The 15,927-nt window shown below is 42.8% G+C and overlaps 1 protein-coding gene across 1 annotated transcript; it reads right to left on the reverse strand.

The window, feature by feature from the left end:
- Nucleotides 1-944: 944 nt before the first annotated feature.
- ANAPC16 (anaphase promoting complex subunit 16) lies at nt 945-14,321 on the reverse strand. Its single transcript, XM_056850143.1, has 3 exons — nt 14,165-14,321; nt 3,123-3,197; nt 945-1,111 (listed from the first exon to the last, which is right to left on the reverse strand). Exons 1-3 carry the CDS (start codon nt 14,304-14,306, stop codon nt 996-998), a joined length of 333 nt encoding a protein of 110 aa, XP_056706121.1. The 5' UTR covers nt 14,307-14,321; the 3' UTR covers nt 945-995.
- Nucleotides 14,322-15,927: the final 1,606 nt, after the last annotated feature.

Consider the following 15,927-nt stretch of genomic DNA (forward strand, 5'->3'; position numbering starts at 1 on the left):
AAAGAATCTCCCAAATGCCTAACTATTGAACTGGTTACTGCTTTTTGTACTTAAGGGTTCAGTTCTGGTTGTGGTTCAAGTTCAATACCCTGTTTGCTGAAAAGATATCTCTGAACCTGTTTGGGCTTGGTTTGACTCCTTGGTTGCAAGTTTGCACAGCAAAAGGTGGAAGGCTGCTTTAAAGTCCACACAAGGCTTCTTGCTTCAGGAAAGAAAAGGCATCTTTTATTGTAAAGGAACACCATACTATGATAGGAAAGGAAGGATAGTCATTCGCGCTACCTATCCTGTTTAGGAGAGATGCTAAGAGCACATCTTGCCCTCATGGAGGTTATGCAAAAAAGTGGAACGAGAAGGAATTTGTTGGAACACAAGAAGTCCCTGATAGTAGCACTCTGGGTAAAGAGAAAACAGCAGAACAGACAAAAAGACTATAGGGAAAACTGACATATCCACCTTACTAGCTCCACTGTCCCCTCTGGAGTGTTGGGTACAAGACATTTTACAGTCCTTCACTTCCCACACCCCCTTCTCAATATCTTATGGACAAGTCTACAAGATGCATATTTTTTTGCAAGGCTTGAAAATGAACTCTGAGGCGTGCCTTGGTATCAGCTGTCGTTTCTCCTGTGGGGCAAGACATCCTCTTGATGAACTTATCCTGCAAGCCTTGGATACTTTTCACTGATGTCTTTGAAGCATGCGTTCACTTTCTGTGTTTGAGATAGCTTAATGCAACTCCGGCTTAAGCTGAACAGGTTCTTTTCCAAAACAGACTGCAGCTTCTGTTACAGAAATCACACCCTCCTGAAACAAAGGCTATGTTGAAAAGGTTTCGCAAACTGTTGTGTGGCTGCAGTTTACTGGATAATAGAAACACTCGCCGTGGATTATTCTTTATTACATTGCTGGGAGCACAGTGCAGAATAGCCAAGTGTTTTAAAAATGGAGTTACACAAGTGCTGTATCTTTTTGCATCAACAAACTGCAGGCTTTTAACCCGATGAAGGAGTGAACCCTAGAAGCTGTTCTATGGGCTTGTACCTCCATTCGTCTGCTTCTAGTTCTTCAACCAAACCAGCAAGTTTTTCCATCCGAGCAACTTGTTGATCTACAAAGAGAAAAGAAATCAACTGTACTTTGCAATCAACTTTCAGTTAAGCTTTCCAAATGAAATGCTTTTAAAGCTATGAAACAGCTTTTGCATCAGACAATTACAGGAAAGTTTGATTTCATTCATCAGTAAGCCAGTTTCAGCCTTCCACAGTTTAAATTTTTTAAAAAGAATTTACACTGTTACTCAAATAAGAACAAAAACAATTCGCTGTTACTGCTGCACACAACATAGGAATACTTCAAAGCAACAGAATAACCTCCTACTCATAATTTCCCCAATCTATCCTCTCATCTACTCCATCCAACAGCTTCCACAAACTCACATTTTTTAATGTTGCTCTTGCTCTGAACTGAGAATGCCAAACAGCCTTTCCAGATATGATTTTGCTTTTTTATATTGCCATTTTTCCCAAATGTAACCTGTCCATTGTAATGAAACTTTTGCCGCAATTCCAGGTACCCAGTGGAGAGTGAGGGTCCTAATTCATTTGGCCACAAGAGTTGTGGCTTTTCATAATCCTTCTTCCTCATGTGAGTTGGGATGCCAAAGTTGGTATATGTCTGCCCTAGCTCTGGTAAACGGTTTAATCAACATAAATAGATGGCTTTCAGGACCTGTAAGAGATCACTTTCTCCTACAGATCAGAAAACCATCAGAGTCATCAAATCTCTCACTCTCCTGAAAGCCGCGCCAAACTAATTATAAGGCTGGTGTGCTATAGAAAGAGGAGCCAAACAGATGCATCATGCCAAGATGCTTCATAGCAAACAGACCAAGATGACCAAAGACAGCTATGCCACACCACTCAATACCGTGATTAGCCAACTTGATCCTGGCAATAGATGCAATCTTTCTAAGAGTACCCTGTTAAGACACTAGAGAAACAGTGTCTACCTATGGAAGTCCCAAGCACACGTTTTGTGTGTGTGCGCGTGTGTTAAGTGCCATCAAGTCGCTTCCGACTCATGGCAACCCTATGAATGAAAGTCCTCCAAAATGTCCTATCTTTGACAGCCTTGCTCAGATCTTGCAAATTGAGGGATGTGGCTTCCTTTATTGAGTCAGTCCATCTCTTGTTGGGTCTTCCTCTTTTCCTGCTGCCCTCAACTTTTCCTAGCATGACTGTCTTTTCCAGTGACTCTTGTCTTCTCATAATGTGGCAAAAATACGACAGCCTCAGTTTAGTCATTTTAGCTTCTAGGGTCAGTTCACATGTTACTGAGACCATTGCCCTACTTGTGAGACAACCCCCACCCCAGTTCCTCAGAGGGAGGGGAAAATACTTCAGGTCTTTAAAGAGGAGATAGAAAGGCAGAAAGTAAGGCTCTAGATTAAAATTAATAGCCTTCCTAAATTTAAGGCGGGCTTATTTGTTTAATCCATTCCCTAGAAGGTCAAGGAAGCAGACAACAAAACTGCAGCTGTCGAGGCTGAAGATCTGCAAGGACCGATGGGTGCACCTGAAGGATTCTTGACCAATCTCTTGATCCACAGAATGTGGCCAGAACAGTACATGATCCAGTTCCACATAGAGTTAAATCTTGCCAGATAAAAGGCTCATCATCTTCCACAGAACTACAAAGAACACTTTAGAGAGATCTTTTCCTATCTTGATGGCACTTCAGAAGCATTAACCGACCATATACCACATGAGCCAGGAAGGAGAGATACAGAGATCTGATATAAAAACAACCGACCTCAGAACAGAGAAAGAGTGTTTATTAATGGCAAAATTGCCACTCATGAGGCTTCCTGGTGTGAGTACAGAATACCTGTCACTGATACATACAGTACAGCGTAAAATACGATGTCATCTCCCCAAGAACTAGACTGCCTAGATGAAACTACAAAAATAATGGCTTATTACCAAAAGATGTGTGTGCCCTGAACATAAGTTAGCACACCCTTCTATGAGGTTTCGCCATTTGCAGCAAGGTGTATTGCCATTGTGCAGGTTCTACTGTAAATATAACCACTGACTCTTTCTACTATGTTGGGTACTCACCGTGTTTCACTTGCTTTAATGTGGATGCAACCTGGTAGCTGAAAACTGATTCGCAGAGGAATCTCTCTGAGCCATCTAGAACAGAAAAGAATTTTTTTTAAATCCTGACATTTCTATAACCCCCCAAAAGCTGTATGTTCTCTCTATGCCTCTTCCCAGGATCCTATGTGACTTTCTGCCTCTTCCCCCCACCCCACCCATCACAGCAGCATCCAGTTACCATAGCTTTCTTTCTAGGCAAAGGAGCGAAGCCTAACTTGCAGCTTGGATTCATTTAGTATTATGAGCCAGAATGTATTAACCGGCTGCTTTCAGGCTTCAGAAGAACATACTCTCATATTGTTTCCATTGGTGTATGTATGTAAGCCACCTTAGAGATCACTGGTGAAAAGGCAAAATATAAACACTTCAAACTTCAACCAAAGCAAACATTCTTTCAAGAGTTTCTATTATTGTTTTAAACAATAATAGCATCCTGAAAAGATCTGAGCAGACTTCTTGATGTCCCTTAATCCCTTCACTTTTTAGAGGTTTCCTCTTTTGCAATTACAGATGACCACAATGAACTTTCTGGGCAACTCTGGGCTTCACATCAAGTTCAGCTGCCCTAAGGGAGAGAGACTGTGGACTGTCTCCAACTGCTTCATATGGGAACCAGTTGAGTCAGCAGTAAGAACCCAGCTAACGCTGGTTAAGCCTAAGCTCCTGCCAAGAAGCAAGGCATGTTTCATGAACAACGGTGCGTTCGGCTCCTTTGATTACATCAGTGAGATGTAAAAATCCAGGCAGATCAGGCTCCTCCTCTCCCTTCTTGGGGAGCAACAGCTACAAGGGCCAGTTCAGACACCAGGGTGACCCCCCCACAACCCCCTCAGCAGTATGAGGGACTGCTAGGGAGGTATGCATATGACATACCAGGCTGCACTCACAAGGGAGAGCAAATCAGCAACTCTAAATTAATGCTGCACGTACAGCGGATGTGATCTTCACTAATCTGTGATTTCACTGCTTTAGTGTTGCTAACTATCCGGGCTGCTCCCAAGCCCTTCTGTTGGGAGAAAGGCAAATATAAAAGTTTTTTAAAATAGATGCATTTAAAAATAAGCAAGCGATAAGTATTTAAAGGGCTGTTTCTTAGAGGAGGGCAGGGAGCTGTTCCTGTTGGCAGAAGAATAGGACTCACAATAATGGGTTTAAATTGCACGCGGAGAGTACCGGCTGGATATTCCCCCTCACTGGCAGTCTTTAAGCAGAGGCTGGACAAGCACTTGTCAGGGATGCTCTAGGCTGATTCTGCATTGAGCAGGGGGTTGGACTAGATGGCCTGCCTGGCACCTTCCAACTCTATGATTCCAATAGCAATGGTGCATATGGTTTGTCACTGTTCTTTGAGCAGTCACTCACAATTCTACAGTGGTCGACCTACCATAGCCATCCAGTGAGGCAAGTTAATACTCTTCCTGAGGGGAGGGCGGGGTAGAAATAAAATGCATTATTATTTATTATTATTCCCAGTTGTGCCAAGACCAACCAGAGAATTAATGGCCACGCCATGCCCTGCGGTGTATGGGCTCCTGGGAAGACAAGGGCAGTGTCCTCTTCTGCCCTGTGGTGTATGGGCTCCTGGGAAGACAAGGGCAGTGTCCTCTTCTGAGCCACTCTTCGTATAAATACTGTAAAGAATGAGCACAACAAAGGAGGCTTTGCTCCCCGCAGCCAGCCTTCTGGGGCAACTGGCATTTGTGCCACTTCAACGCTGATTCTTACTACTCTACTCGTCGCAAAGCAGATGTAAAGAAGCTGATACCTTCTCCAAGCATCCACCAATTTCTGGGGGAGGAAAATTCATTCTCAACTAATCTTTTTATGCCGACTGTCTTCAACTCAATCCCCTTAAAGTACAAAGTGACACCATCTGGCTCCTGAAAGGAAACAATTCATCGGTTCCTTGAAGCATTACAGACAGACTGTGGTTTCAATTAAGTGCCCAAGAACAGGCTAGAAAAATTGAAGGTGAATTTCAGCCCAGAGAAAATCTATTCTACCAGGTATGGCCATTAAGACATGTTATAGGTTGCTCATTTGTAACAGAGAACATCTAGCTAGTTGCCTTCCTGAAGGATCATGCATTATTTGCTGAAGCATCTCAGGGCAGAATCCTGCAGTCAACGGGAATACTGGCAACAACATCCATTCTTTAGCTGGCAGTCCATGCCGACACTGCAGAGAGCTGACTGAGAGTATGTGCTTCTCAAACACGCACACAGCCTCCACCCTTTTCATTACCAATCCATCACCACTACAGGCCATCATATAATCACCAGGACAAATCCTGTAAGATGTACGAACAGCCACATCACTTCTGGAAAACAGTGCACTATAGTCATCTCTCCCCCGTGAAGAGAAATCTTAAAGGTTCAGCTTTAGCCAAGCCAACTTCTCTTGCACAAAAGAGACCAATACCCCAAGAATACTTCCACAGAAACAAGACGCACTGAAAAACAGGCCATATATCAGAGCACCTATATCATATATCAGAGCACAGATATCAGAGAGGGGCCATGGCTCAGTGGCAGAGAATCTTCTTGGCATGCAGAAGGTCCCAGGTTCAATCCCCTGCATCTCCAGTTAAAGCACTGGTTCCCAACCAGGGGTCCATGGACCCCCAGGGGTCCGCGAGAACTAAATTAAGGTCCGCAAAACAAAGTTATAAACCCATAATAAATTAATATTTTCAAGTAAAAATTCTCTATTATAAAAATATATATTCAAATATTATTCTAAGCTTAATGTTTAACTAACAGTTATGATTAAAGTTTATTTTCAAATTCTCGGAATTTTTATTTTGAAGCTTGGGGTCCCTGCACTTAACAAAAAAGTCCTAGTGGTCCCTGGTCAAAAAAAGGTTGGGAACCACTGAGTTAAAGGGACTAGCTAAGTAAGTTATGTAAAAGACCTCTACCTAAGACCCTGGAGAGCCACTGCTGGTCTGAGTAGACAATACTGACTTTGATGGACCAAGGGTCTGATTCAGTATAAGGCAGCTTCATGTGTTCATCTGGGCTTCGATTTGCGTGCCATTTATATAAAATTGAAGCCGGGGTTTGGCTTCAGCTGCATTCCAGCTCCTTCCTTCACTACCATAGAGCTGCCTTCTGCTCAGAGAACTGATCTCTGATGGATGGGCTGGAGTCCACAACTGAGTAGCAGCACTCTGATTAAAGCAGGTCACAGCACCACCACCACATTTATCGTCCAGGATTTTTTTTTTTTAAGAGAAAAAGGAAAATGGAGAAAAGGAAGAAAGAAAAGGGGCATATATAGTAAGAAATTAAGGATTCTTATGTTGCAAACTGGGACTAACACAGAGTCCTGAATCTGAGAAGGCTGAAGATTACCGGTACAGGGCAATTTCACATCGTTTTATGAAATGGGAGTTCAGGTTCCAAGGTAAAAACAGAGCAGCATAGGTATCCATTAAATGGACAGCCCAAGGTTGTCAAAGCTCAGGTGCTAAGCAGGGTTGGCCACCGTCAATCCTTGGATGGGAGACCTGAAAGGATGATGGGAAGATTGCTACATGGAGGAAAACAATGGCAAACCACCACTAATTTCTCTTGCCTGGGAACACCCCATGGTTGGGGTCGCCATCACTCAGTTGCAACTTAACAGCGTATTCTTTAACTTAGAAAAAAAGCAGGCTAGGGAGAGATGTGATTGCACTCTTAAGCAACTCATAGCCGGGAGGAAAGAGAATTGTTATAGCAGACCAGATCAGAGTAAATCGCTATAATGCTGACCAATAGTATATTAAAGCTGGAGAGTGTGTGGGGGAGGGGAATCCCTCCTGACTATCGGAGCTGTGAAATAATTTTATGAATGTTCTTCCTATGATTGCTGCTCAGTTTTACTGAACATTTTAAAATTATTTGCAAGCTACCTCAAGAGAAAGGGCAGGGCATACATTAATCAAATGGCTCTGCTGTAAACCACTGTGTTTCTCACCAGTGTGTGTCACCCTCTGAAACACCAGCCACTACTACACCTAGAGCTGAGATGGCGAGGGCTATGCCCACAGTTTTCTGATAAGGGTGGGTTTTGCTTCACACTCACAGTATGATCATTTCACTCAGGGCTGGGAGACAGTCTGAACTTTAGCAACAGCACCCCTCAGCTGAGTGTGCAGGCTGCCCTCCTGATTTCACGCCCCGTCACCATTATCTAGCCTGCAAGGCACCTGGTGGCATTTTGCAACAGGCTCACTCTTGCCAGCATGTAAGGTCCTGCCTCCCAGTTGGACTGAAGGAATTTCGGTCTAATTCCTTTGGAGAGCCAGCGTGGTGTAGCAGTTAAGTGCGGTGGTTTGGAGTGGTGGACTCTGATTGGGAGAACCAGGTTTGATTCCCCACTCCTACACATGATTGGCGGAGGTTAATCTGGTTTTGTTTCCTCACTCCTACACACAAAGCCAGCTGGGTGACCTTGGGCTTGTCACAGCTCTCTCAGCCCCACCTACCTCACAGGGTGTCTGTTGAGGGGAGGGGAAGGTGATTGTAAGCCGGTTTGATTCTTCCTTAAGTGGTAGAGAAAGTCGGTGTATAAAAACCAACTCTTCTTCTTCTAATGGTCCCTGAACAGTGTGCCTTACAGCTTATGACTGTTTCAACCTGCAAGAGAGCATCTAACAAAATTTAATAATCAAGTTCTACTGGACACATCCTGCTTGGACATGACGGGTGCCTTCTCTTCCCCATGAGCAGCTTGTAGGTCAGGGGGTTAGAGGAAGAACAAACCACCAGAAACTTCTAGGGAAGCCCAAAGGGGCCTTGCCAAGCAGCCTGGTCATAATGCCATATGCTGACAGTGGTCTGGTGGGAGTGAGAAGGGCTATATTGACTCCAAGGGAGTCATCCCGCACATGGCTCTATTTGGAGGGCAGGATCCTAGTATTTATTTTCTGGATATTTTCTTGGGCTCCCTCCCAATTTTTGAAGCACATAACTCATTATTTTAAAAGACTCCCACGTACAGCTGACCTCCAATGTGCAGAGAGGAGGAACTCAGAAACACAGTATAAAGGTCAGTGTCACAGCTGAGATAAATGATGCACTTAAGACTGTCAGAAGCTGCCAAATGCAGGTTTCAAAGGACACGGGAGAAAAAGCCCTTCCAAGGACAAACATCTTGCTTCTGCCAGACGGTACTTCTATAACTCAGCGTAGAAAAGCTGTAGACGCATTAATGCCTAGCAATTTATTATTAGCCACCTAACTATCCGCTGCACCTTTAAATCTAATTATTTCAGCATGACTTTGAAGTTTCTAACTTTTGGCTGGACTATGCCCACTCTTGTTATTTCTGAGATAAAATGACTCTGCAGCATGCAAGAGCACTATATATTTCCATGCTGAGAGTGTTGCCACTAACCAAGCCAAGAGAACTGCTTGGCTCAGAAATCAGCTGCAGTCAATCTTCTCACATTCCCTTTCTTCTTTGAAGTGGGCTAAGGACATGCTTGTTTGCTTAAAAACCATCATGCGCACTGTACACTCTTACCACCACAAGCTGCCTTGCACTCCATAGGGTTTCTGCCTGCGCAGAACGATTTGTAATTAAATTATCTTAAAGCCAGATTTCTTCAGACAGGAAATAACTTGGAATTTTCCACACCAAGTCTAAGAAGTCACTATCTGTCTTCTTTCAGCCAATATTAAATAACTATCATAGGATGGATAACTCATGGCTGCCCTTAGTTATGCACATTTTCTTAGTAGGAAGTTCCCACTAAATTCTATAGGATTTCTGAGCAACGGGCGAAGGGTTTGTGTTCCTGCTCGGCAGAAAAGACAGTCAAGGAATCTATTCTTAACTGCAATCTTAAAAAAAAAAAAAAAAAGTAGAAGAAGAAGGGAAAATTCACCTCGGATTTCCTGAAAATCCAAGGAAATGCAATTTTCAGACTCAAGACACATTATCAGTCATGTTAGTACTTCTCATCCATTTGCCGTACCGCAAACAGCAGATTATTCTAACCAACACCTGGCAAGGAGAAACTAGGAATCGTTATCAAGCATACAAGTTGAACGGATGGTGCTGTGCCAAAGCAAAGTAATCAAAGAGACTTTGATTCCAAGCAAATGGAAAATTATGGCTTATCAAAACTTCTGTTAGAAGATGAAGTGGGACGACAAGGGTCCTTTCGAGAAGCTGCAGCCAGCATTTTTAATTCAGGCACTCTGAAGAATCAGAGTTCTGTTCCTGCTCCAGCCCTCTGAGAACTGCTGATTACAACAAGGCACACCATAAATGACAGGCTGGGGTTGCCAACAACCTGAAGCAAAGATGTCCTGCCCCTTTAAGAGAGGTTTAATGTGTGGGGTTATGGGCAACAGAAGCTTTTCATTGGCATGGAAATACATAGCCATCTAGTAAATAGCATCCCACTAAGCCTCTTCTGAAAGGGTAGGACATCTTTTTTTTTTCTACTGGCCTGTTGGCAACCCTACAGGAGACCACAGCTTCATCCTACCGCAAACAGAAATAACTAAGCCACTGCAATAGGATCGCCCTGACTGGCAACTCTAGACAATCCCATCTCAGGATCCAACTGCCACAGAGAAAGGCAGCAGCAGATGAAGGATAAGGCAAGCAGCTGACTGATCATGAAATATCACCCTCTAGCTTATCTCCCACATCTTCCTTCCTGGCAGGATGGCCTTCACTGCATTAGCAACATGCCCAATAGAAAGGAAGCTGCTTTTGGAATTGCATTCGAATAACACACACACACCCATCTTCCCATGTGAGCAGCCCCAATGGTGCAAGGCCTACTGAAGTGTCTCCAGGCAACAGCACAACAGCACTGCCAACTGGATTGCTTCCCATGCACCATCTGATGGGGCAAATGGCATTCCTGCCCTTCCAAGCCTTCTAAATGCAACACAGCTTAAATTTGTCAGACGGATTTAATCCATTCGTCCAGTACCTCTACATTTACTTCCATGTTTTAATTGGCTTGAGCTGCTCATATTAAGCAAGAGAACAAGCACTTTGTCTTAATTTTTCCAACAGTTTTTAATAGCTGCCAATGCACTTTTAAAAAAGAAAAGATTAGCACTGGGACACAGTATATAATGAATGCAGCACACCAGTAGGCAGGAACAGCAGATATTCATACAGAATACAGGTATGATTTTTATAGGCACAGCACACCCTCCTCCTCAATGCTCCATAAACCTCTGAAGAAGAGCAACTGCTTTTCATGAGAGAAGGAATGACAGCAGCAGTGGTGAATAGTTAGATTGCTATGCCTCTTGATCCTGCAATGTCTTCTGCATAAAGAGCACTTCCCATCTCAACTTCCTGTGTATTTTTTTCAAACTAGAAACACACGGCAGCAGAAATGCTTGACTATCGGATGGCAACTGCTTGCAATGTGTTTCTGAATGCAAAACAAGCCCGATGGGAATTACTTATTTGCTGCATGTTTGCCCGAATTTCTGGCAAGGCGTTCAGGGTGATGTATGTGGTTCTCACCCTTCCTCTGTTTTATCCCCACAACACTCCTGTGAAGTAGGTTCAGCAGAGAGAGAATGACTGGCCCAAGGTCACCCAGTGAATTTCACAGCTGTGCAGGGATTTGAACCTAGACATCCAAGGTCCTAGACCAACACTCCAGTCACTAAACCACACTGGCTCAGTATTTTTAGTTTCCATTTCAGAATTATTTCACCTGAAACAGCTAAAACAAGGATGTCCAGAAAATGCTATCAATAGCAAAAACGAAGGACATGTTGAATTTTAAACCTGTAGCTGGATGGTACATCCTTTTATGGGTGAATTACCTACCATAGTGAAAGCCCCCAGAGCCTGTGCTCTGTGTAGAACAAAAATAGGCTTCAGCATCCAGGAAGGTGTACAGAAGCAAAGGCAGCACAATTCCCAAAAAAGCCAGTACTGACAGTTTAATAAACGAGGACTCAATACTTTGTCTTCCCATAGCCACTCTGGAATTCAGAGACACTTTATGCAACACAAATACCAGAAGGGATTCCATCTCTTGTTACTCTACCGCACTTTCTCGAACCACTGATGGGAAGGGAAGAAGAAGAGTTGTTTTTATATGCCGACTTTCTCTACCACTTAAGGGAGAATCAAACCAGCTTACAGTAACCTTCCCTTCCCCTCCCCACAACAGACACCCTGTGAGGTGGGTGGAGCTGAGAGCTGTAAGACTAGCCCAAGGGTGACTAGCCCAAGGTCACCCAGCTGGCTTCATGTGGAGGAGTGGGGAATCAAACCCGGTTCTCCAGATCAGAGTCCACCACTCTTAACTGCTACACCATGCTGGCACTCCAGCTGCATCAAAATAAATTATACCACCTTCCTGCATCAGGGTCCTGCAGACCAGTGTCTGGTTAGCCAGAATTCATGTGGCTTAAAAATTTACGGCAGCTTTGTCCTAGCTGGGATAAGTCTTGATTTCTCAGGAGCCAGTATCCTCCACTTTTGAAAACCATTTCCCTTTGCCTAAATTTGAATGAGTAGACCACCCATCGAATGACACAGAGAAAACAGATCACATCATGCTTGAAACCAACATGACCTTATAGCTTGTGATAACAGGCACAGCACAGTCCAAGCAAGGAATCTAAGCCAATGAAACAAACCCTTAGCTTCAGTAGGCAATATTCTATTCCTTGCAAGTGTCTATTTAAAGATAGCTGGGAATCCACATTTTTTAAAAGATGGTTTTGCTCCTCCTGTCTTGATCTTGGATCTAAACTGAGGGAAGATGGTAAAAATGTAAGCAGAAAGAAAGGAAGAAAAACCAAACAACCAAACACTACCCAGAATCATTATGGGTAGGATTGCCAAAGGCAGAGGTTTGCAATCGGATATTGCCAACCTGATAAAATGCCCAGTATGTCTGATATCAGACAGGGAATACCCAATACAGCAGTGGTTCCCAACCTTTTTTTGGCCATGCCCCACCTAAGCATCTCTAAAATCCTGATGCCTCTCCCCCCCCCCCCCCCCGTGACATATAATTCTTAGTGGGCTTTCCCCCTCTTCATTGTCACCAGCTGACTGCCGTATACATTCTGATTTTAATTTTTAAAATGTGTATGTCACAATATACATTTATATACTGAATATGAGGCCTCTAGAACCATAAGAAATGCAAAAAATTCACTGTTAATAACTCATTCTCGAATTGCCCCCCTTAAAAATCAAATTGCCCCCCTGTGGGGCATGTGCCCCACATTGGGAACACTGCAATACAGCAAAAGGCACCACCTGATATTACTGATTCTGATTGGGAACCGTGTCAGGGAGGCAAAAGGAGCAGCTAGGGAGTAACCGCCCTGACCTGGATGGCCCAGGCTAGCCTGATCTCGTCAGATCTCAGAAGCTAAGCAGGGTCAGTCCTGGTTAGTATTTGGATGGGAGACCACCAAGGAATACCAGGGTTGCTGTGCAGAGGAAGGCACTGACAAACCACCTCTGTTAGTCTCTTGCCATGCAAACCCCATAAGTGGTCACCATAAGTCGGCTGCGACTTGACGGCACTTTACACACACAGGGAGTAGCCAGATCACTCCACTGCACTCCACTGCATCAGCCCTTCAAAATTTTCAATGGGCCCCAGACTCCAGAGGGCAGGTCTGAATGGCCCTTTCAAATTTAAAAGCCCAATGCACTGGGGACCATGGCACACTTTCTCTCTCCCCCTTCTTGCTCATGTTGCCTCCTGGCGGGGGCACTTCAAAAACTGTTTTCCTTTTACAATTTCAGAAGGGGCATGATTATCTTTTTCTCTCAACTGTGAGCATTGTTCCAAAATGATTTAAAATGGAACTCCAAGACAACTTTCCAAAATGATAACAATTCTCCCAATATTTAATGAAAATAATCGTCGTGCTCTTCCTAACTTTCCGATACAGCATTAAAACAAAGCTCACACCCCATAGTTAAATCCTAACATGAAAATTCCACTGAGATGCCTGGAAGCAGCGAAAGATGACAGCAGCTGTGTTGCCTCCCATTCTGCTATTTTGCCCATTCTTCCCTTTCCTATGCTGTGGAGCATCACTAATCCTGCTAGATCCAACAGGTCAGAGAGAAAGCTGGGTGGAGGACCAATAGGACAGCAGGTGCTAGGGTGGCATGCTTTCCCTTTACGAGCTTCAAGGTTATTGGACAGGCAGTCTCCAGGTTAATACCTGGCAAACCTTGTTAACGTGCCATATAATTAACCGGAGTGAATCTTGGGAGGAGGAAAATTTAAACAATACATAATGAACATTCCAAATCTCGATAGACTGGTGCACTCTTTCCAGGCATTGTTCTGCTGACATTGTAGCAATCGATATGGGTCATCTTGAGGGTAGATATAGAGGATTACCATCTACAGAATGTGCATGCTTATGTGGAGATGGAAATATTGGGATCCTAGAGCATATCTTTTTTTTATTGTAAGATATATGGGAAACTCTGATTACCCCCATAATTTCCCGCCATCCCGGTAAAAATAGAAGGACTCTCCTTAGTAATGCTAGCAGAATCAAGAGATCACTTTTAAGGTTGCCAAATTTGGCTGGATAGCCTATAAGATTGGGAAAACTTGGGTAAGCCATACATAGGCTTTTTAGCTATAAGTTTTATAAGACAATGCAAAATTCTGTGAATCTACAACTTTAAATGTTTTTTTCCCGAGTTACTTGATATTTTGGAAGTCTGAATTATTGTACTGATTCTATTTTTATTGGTCTAGGACTGCATTAAATAAATTTGATTTGATATGGGTCATGATATCAAACTCAATCCAACTTTAGTGCTCATTTGGAGCACACCTCTTCACTGTGTACTGAGTTACAGGCAAAACTACCACTAACTCTTCCTGGCCTGCACAAAGAGAAATCAGTTTTGCTGTAATGACCCCCCAGAAACCAATGGAGCAGGGGCACCAGAACGGTCTTTCTTACCCTGAGCAGAGTTCTCTTGGCCACATGGACTCAAATGACAAAAACACAAATTACCTTCTAACATTTCCCCAGCTCCTTTGGGGTAGGTAAAGAGAGCCTTCCGTGGCGTTGCAAGGTCTGAGACACTGAACCCAGATCCAGTTACTGAGCTCCCACTAACGCCACCAGCTGAAGAGGATGAAGAAGAGGCAGCCATTTTGCTCGGTGTGAACCTGAAGGCAAGAGACAAATCCCAGGTTAGGGAGAACAGCGCCTCAGCAGCAGCACCAAGCACACCAATGAATAATCAGAATACAAACAGACTTGAATGCTTAGCAATGCTCAAAACGCAAACACGCTATGCACGGTGGGTTCAAATTAAACCATTCTTACTAGACAGCCATAAAGCATCTTTTTTTTCTTTTTTTTTGGCAGAAAAAAGTTTATTAGGATGCTATAATACATACATAGGCGTAGATACTATATTTTTACAAGAAACATTTCCCAAATTCTTTGCAATTGTGACACATCATATCTGTTCTTTAAATTTGTCAGTTTGATTAGGAAAAAAAAGCAGGGTGGATAAAAATCAAAGATTTTTTTAAAATTAAAAATCAGATTTTTTAAAAAAATAGCATGCTTTTTGAGGAAAAATCTATCTGAAGATAGTTTTCTATTTAGCATACATTATAGCTCAAAGGTTATTCATCAGGAAATAAGGATTAGTTTTTAATTATGTAGCATGAGGCTGTATATTGATGCAATGTTTAATTTTTTTGGTAAGTGAATTCCATTAATCCATTCACAATGTCATGCTCTTCCAGAGGTTTCTGTAAGATTATTTGGGGCATCTGTGTGTGTACAGCCTGAGGTTTATCATATTATTCTCTCTCTGGAGAAAAAAACCTATAATGGCAGTAGGCTGTAAAAGAGACCCAGTTTGGGAATATTTTAATGAGGTTCTTCTACCGATAGGTAAGGCAGGCGTGTATGCAAAATGCAAACACTGCGACAAAGAAATGCAAGGCCTGGTGGCCTGTATGAAACATCATGAGAAGTGCTGTTTATGTAGAAAACCATGATTTCAATATAGTCTTACTGGCTTAATTTAAATCGTGAAAATCTAGTCTTACTGACTAGCGATTTAAATCGATTTGATTTAAATAAAATCCACCCTGGGAGAAAGATTTCCTTACATTTCAGAATCCACTAATCAGCTGTAGGACTTAGGTCTGATTTCTAATATCTTGCAAATACTAGTCCAACAGCTGGGCAATTAAATTCCATTTGTCTTTTGGAAAACGGCTATCTAGCTTAGTGGCATGATCTTGGCAGAAAAGGAGAAATCGATATCAAAGCCTTTTTAAAGATAAGCTGTAATAGAGAACCAATAGGATTTTTCTCTACAATGTGTCCACCACATGTGCAGATAATCTACATTTGGTAATTTACAGACCCAACATTTATCCTGCATATTTCCAGAGATTTTAGCCAATTTAAGTGGCAACACGTGCCACTGATATAATATCTTTATTGATTTTTCTCTGCGTCCAAGGGGAATAGAGAAAGTTAAACTGTAGGTAAAGATATATTTCCACTTTTATTCAGGAATTTCATAACCCAGATCCTTTCCCCATTTGTACTGAAACAAGTGTTTTGATACACTGGCTGTTTGGCATAAAATCTCTAGAATTTTGGAAAGTATATTTTCCTGATTTTTACTTGGTAGTTTCCTCAAATTTTGTCAGGTTTCTTATCCCTGGGCCCTAAAGTATCACTGATTTTATGTGTGTATTTGCATCCTTTGTTGCTTCATGCTTGCATAGTTTGATGTGCAC

This window comes from Euleptes europaea, chromosome 5 (assembly GCF_029931775.1).
Source record: "Euleptes europaea isolate rEulEur1 chromosome 5, rEulEur1.hap1, whole genome shotgun sequence".
NCBI classification, from domain to species: Eukaryota; Metazoa; Chordata; class Lepidosauria; order Squamata; family Sphaerodactylidae; genus Euleptes; species Euleptes europaea.

Excerpts from the sequence above, each read along its gene's own strand:
- ANAPC16 (XM_056850143.1), bottom strand. The coding sequence starts at position 14,306 with ATGGCTGCCTCTTCTTCATCCTCTTCAGCTGGTGGCGTTAGTGGGAGC. Across the intron at positions 3,198-14,164 it reads AGCTGGGGAAATGTTAGAAG|ATGGCTCAGAGAGATTCCTC; the intron begins GTAATTTGTGTT and ends TTTCTGTTCTAG. Across the intron at positions 1,112-3,122 it reads ATTAAAGCAAGTGAAACACG|ATCAACAAGTTGCTCGGATG; the intron begins GTGAGTACCCAA and ends TTCTCTTTGTAG.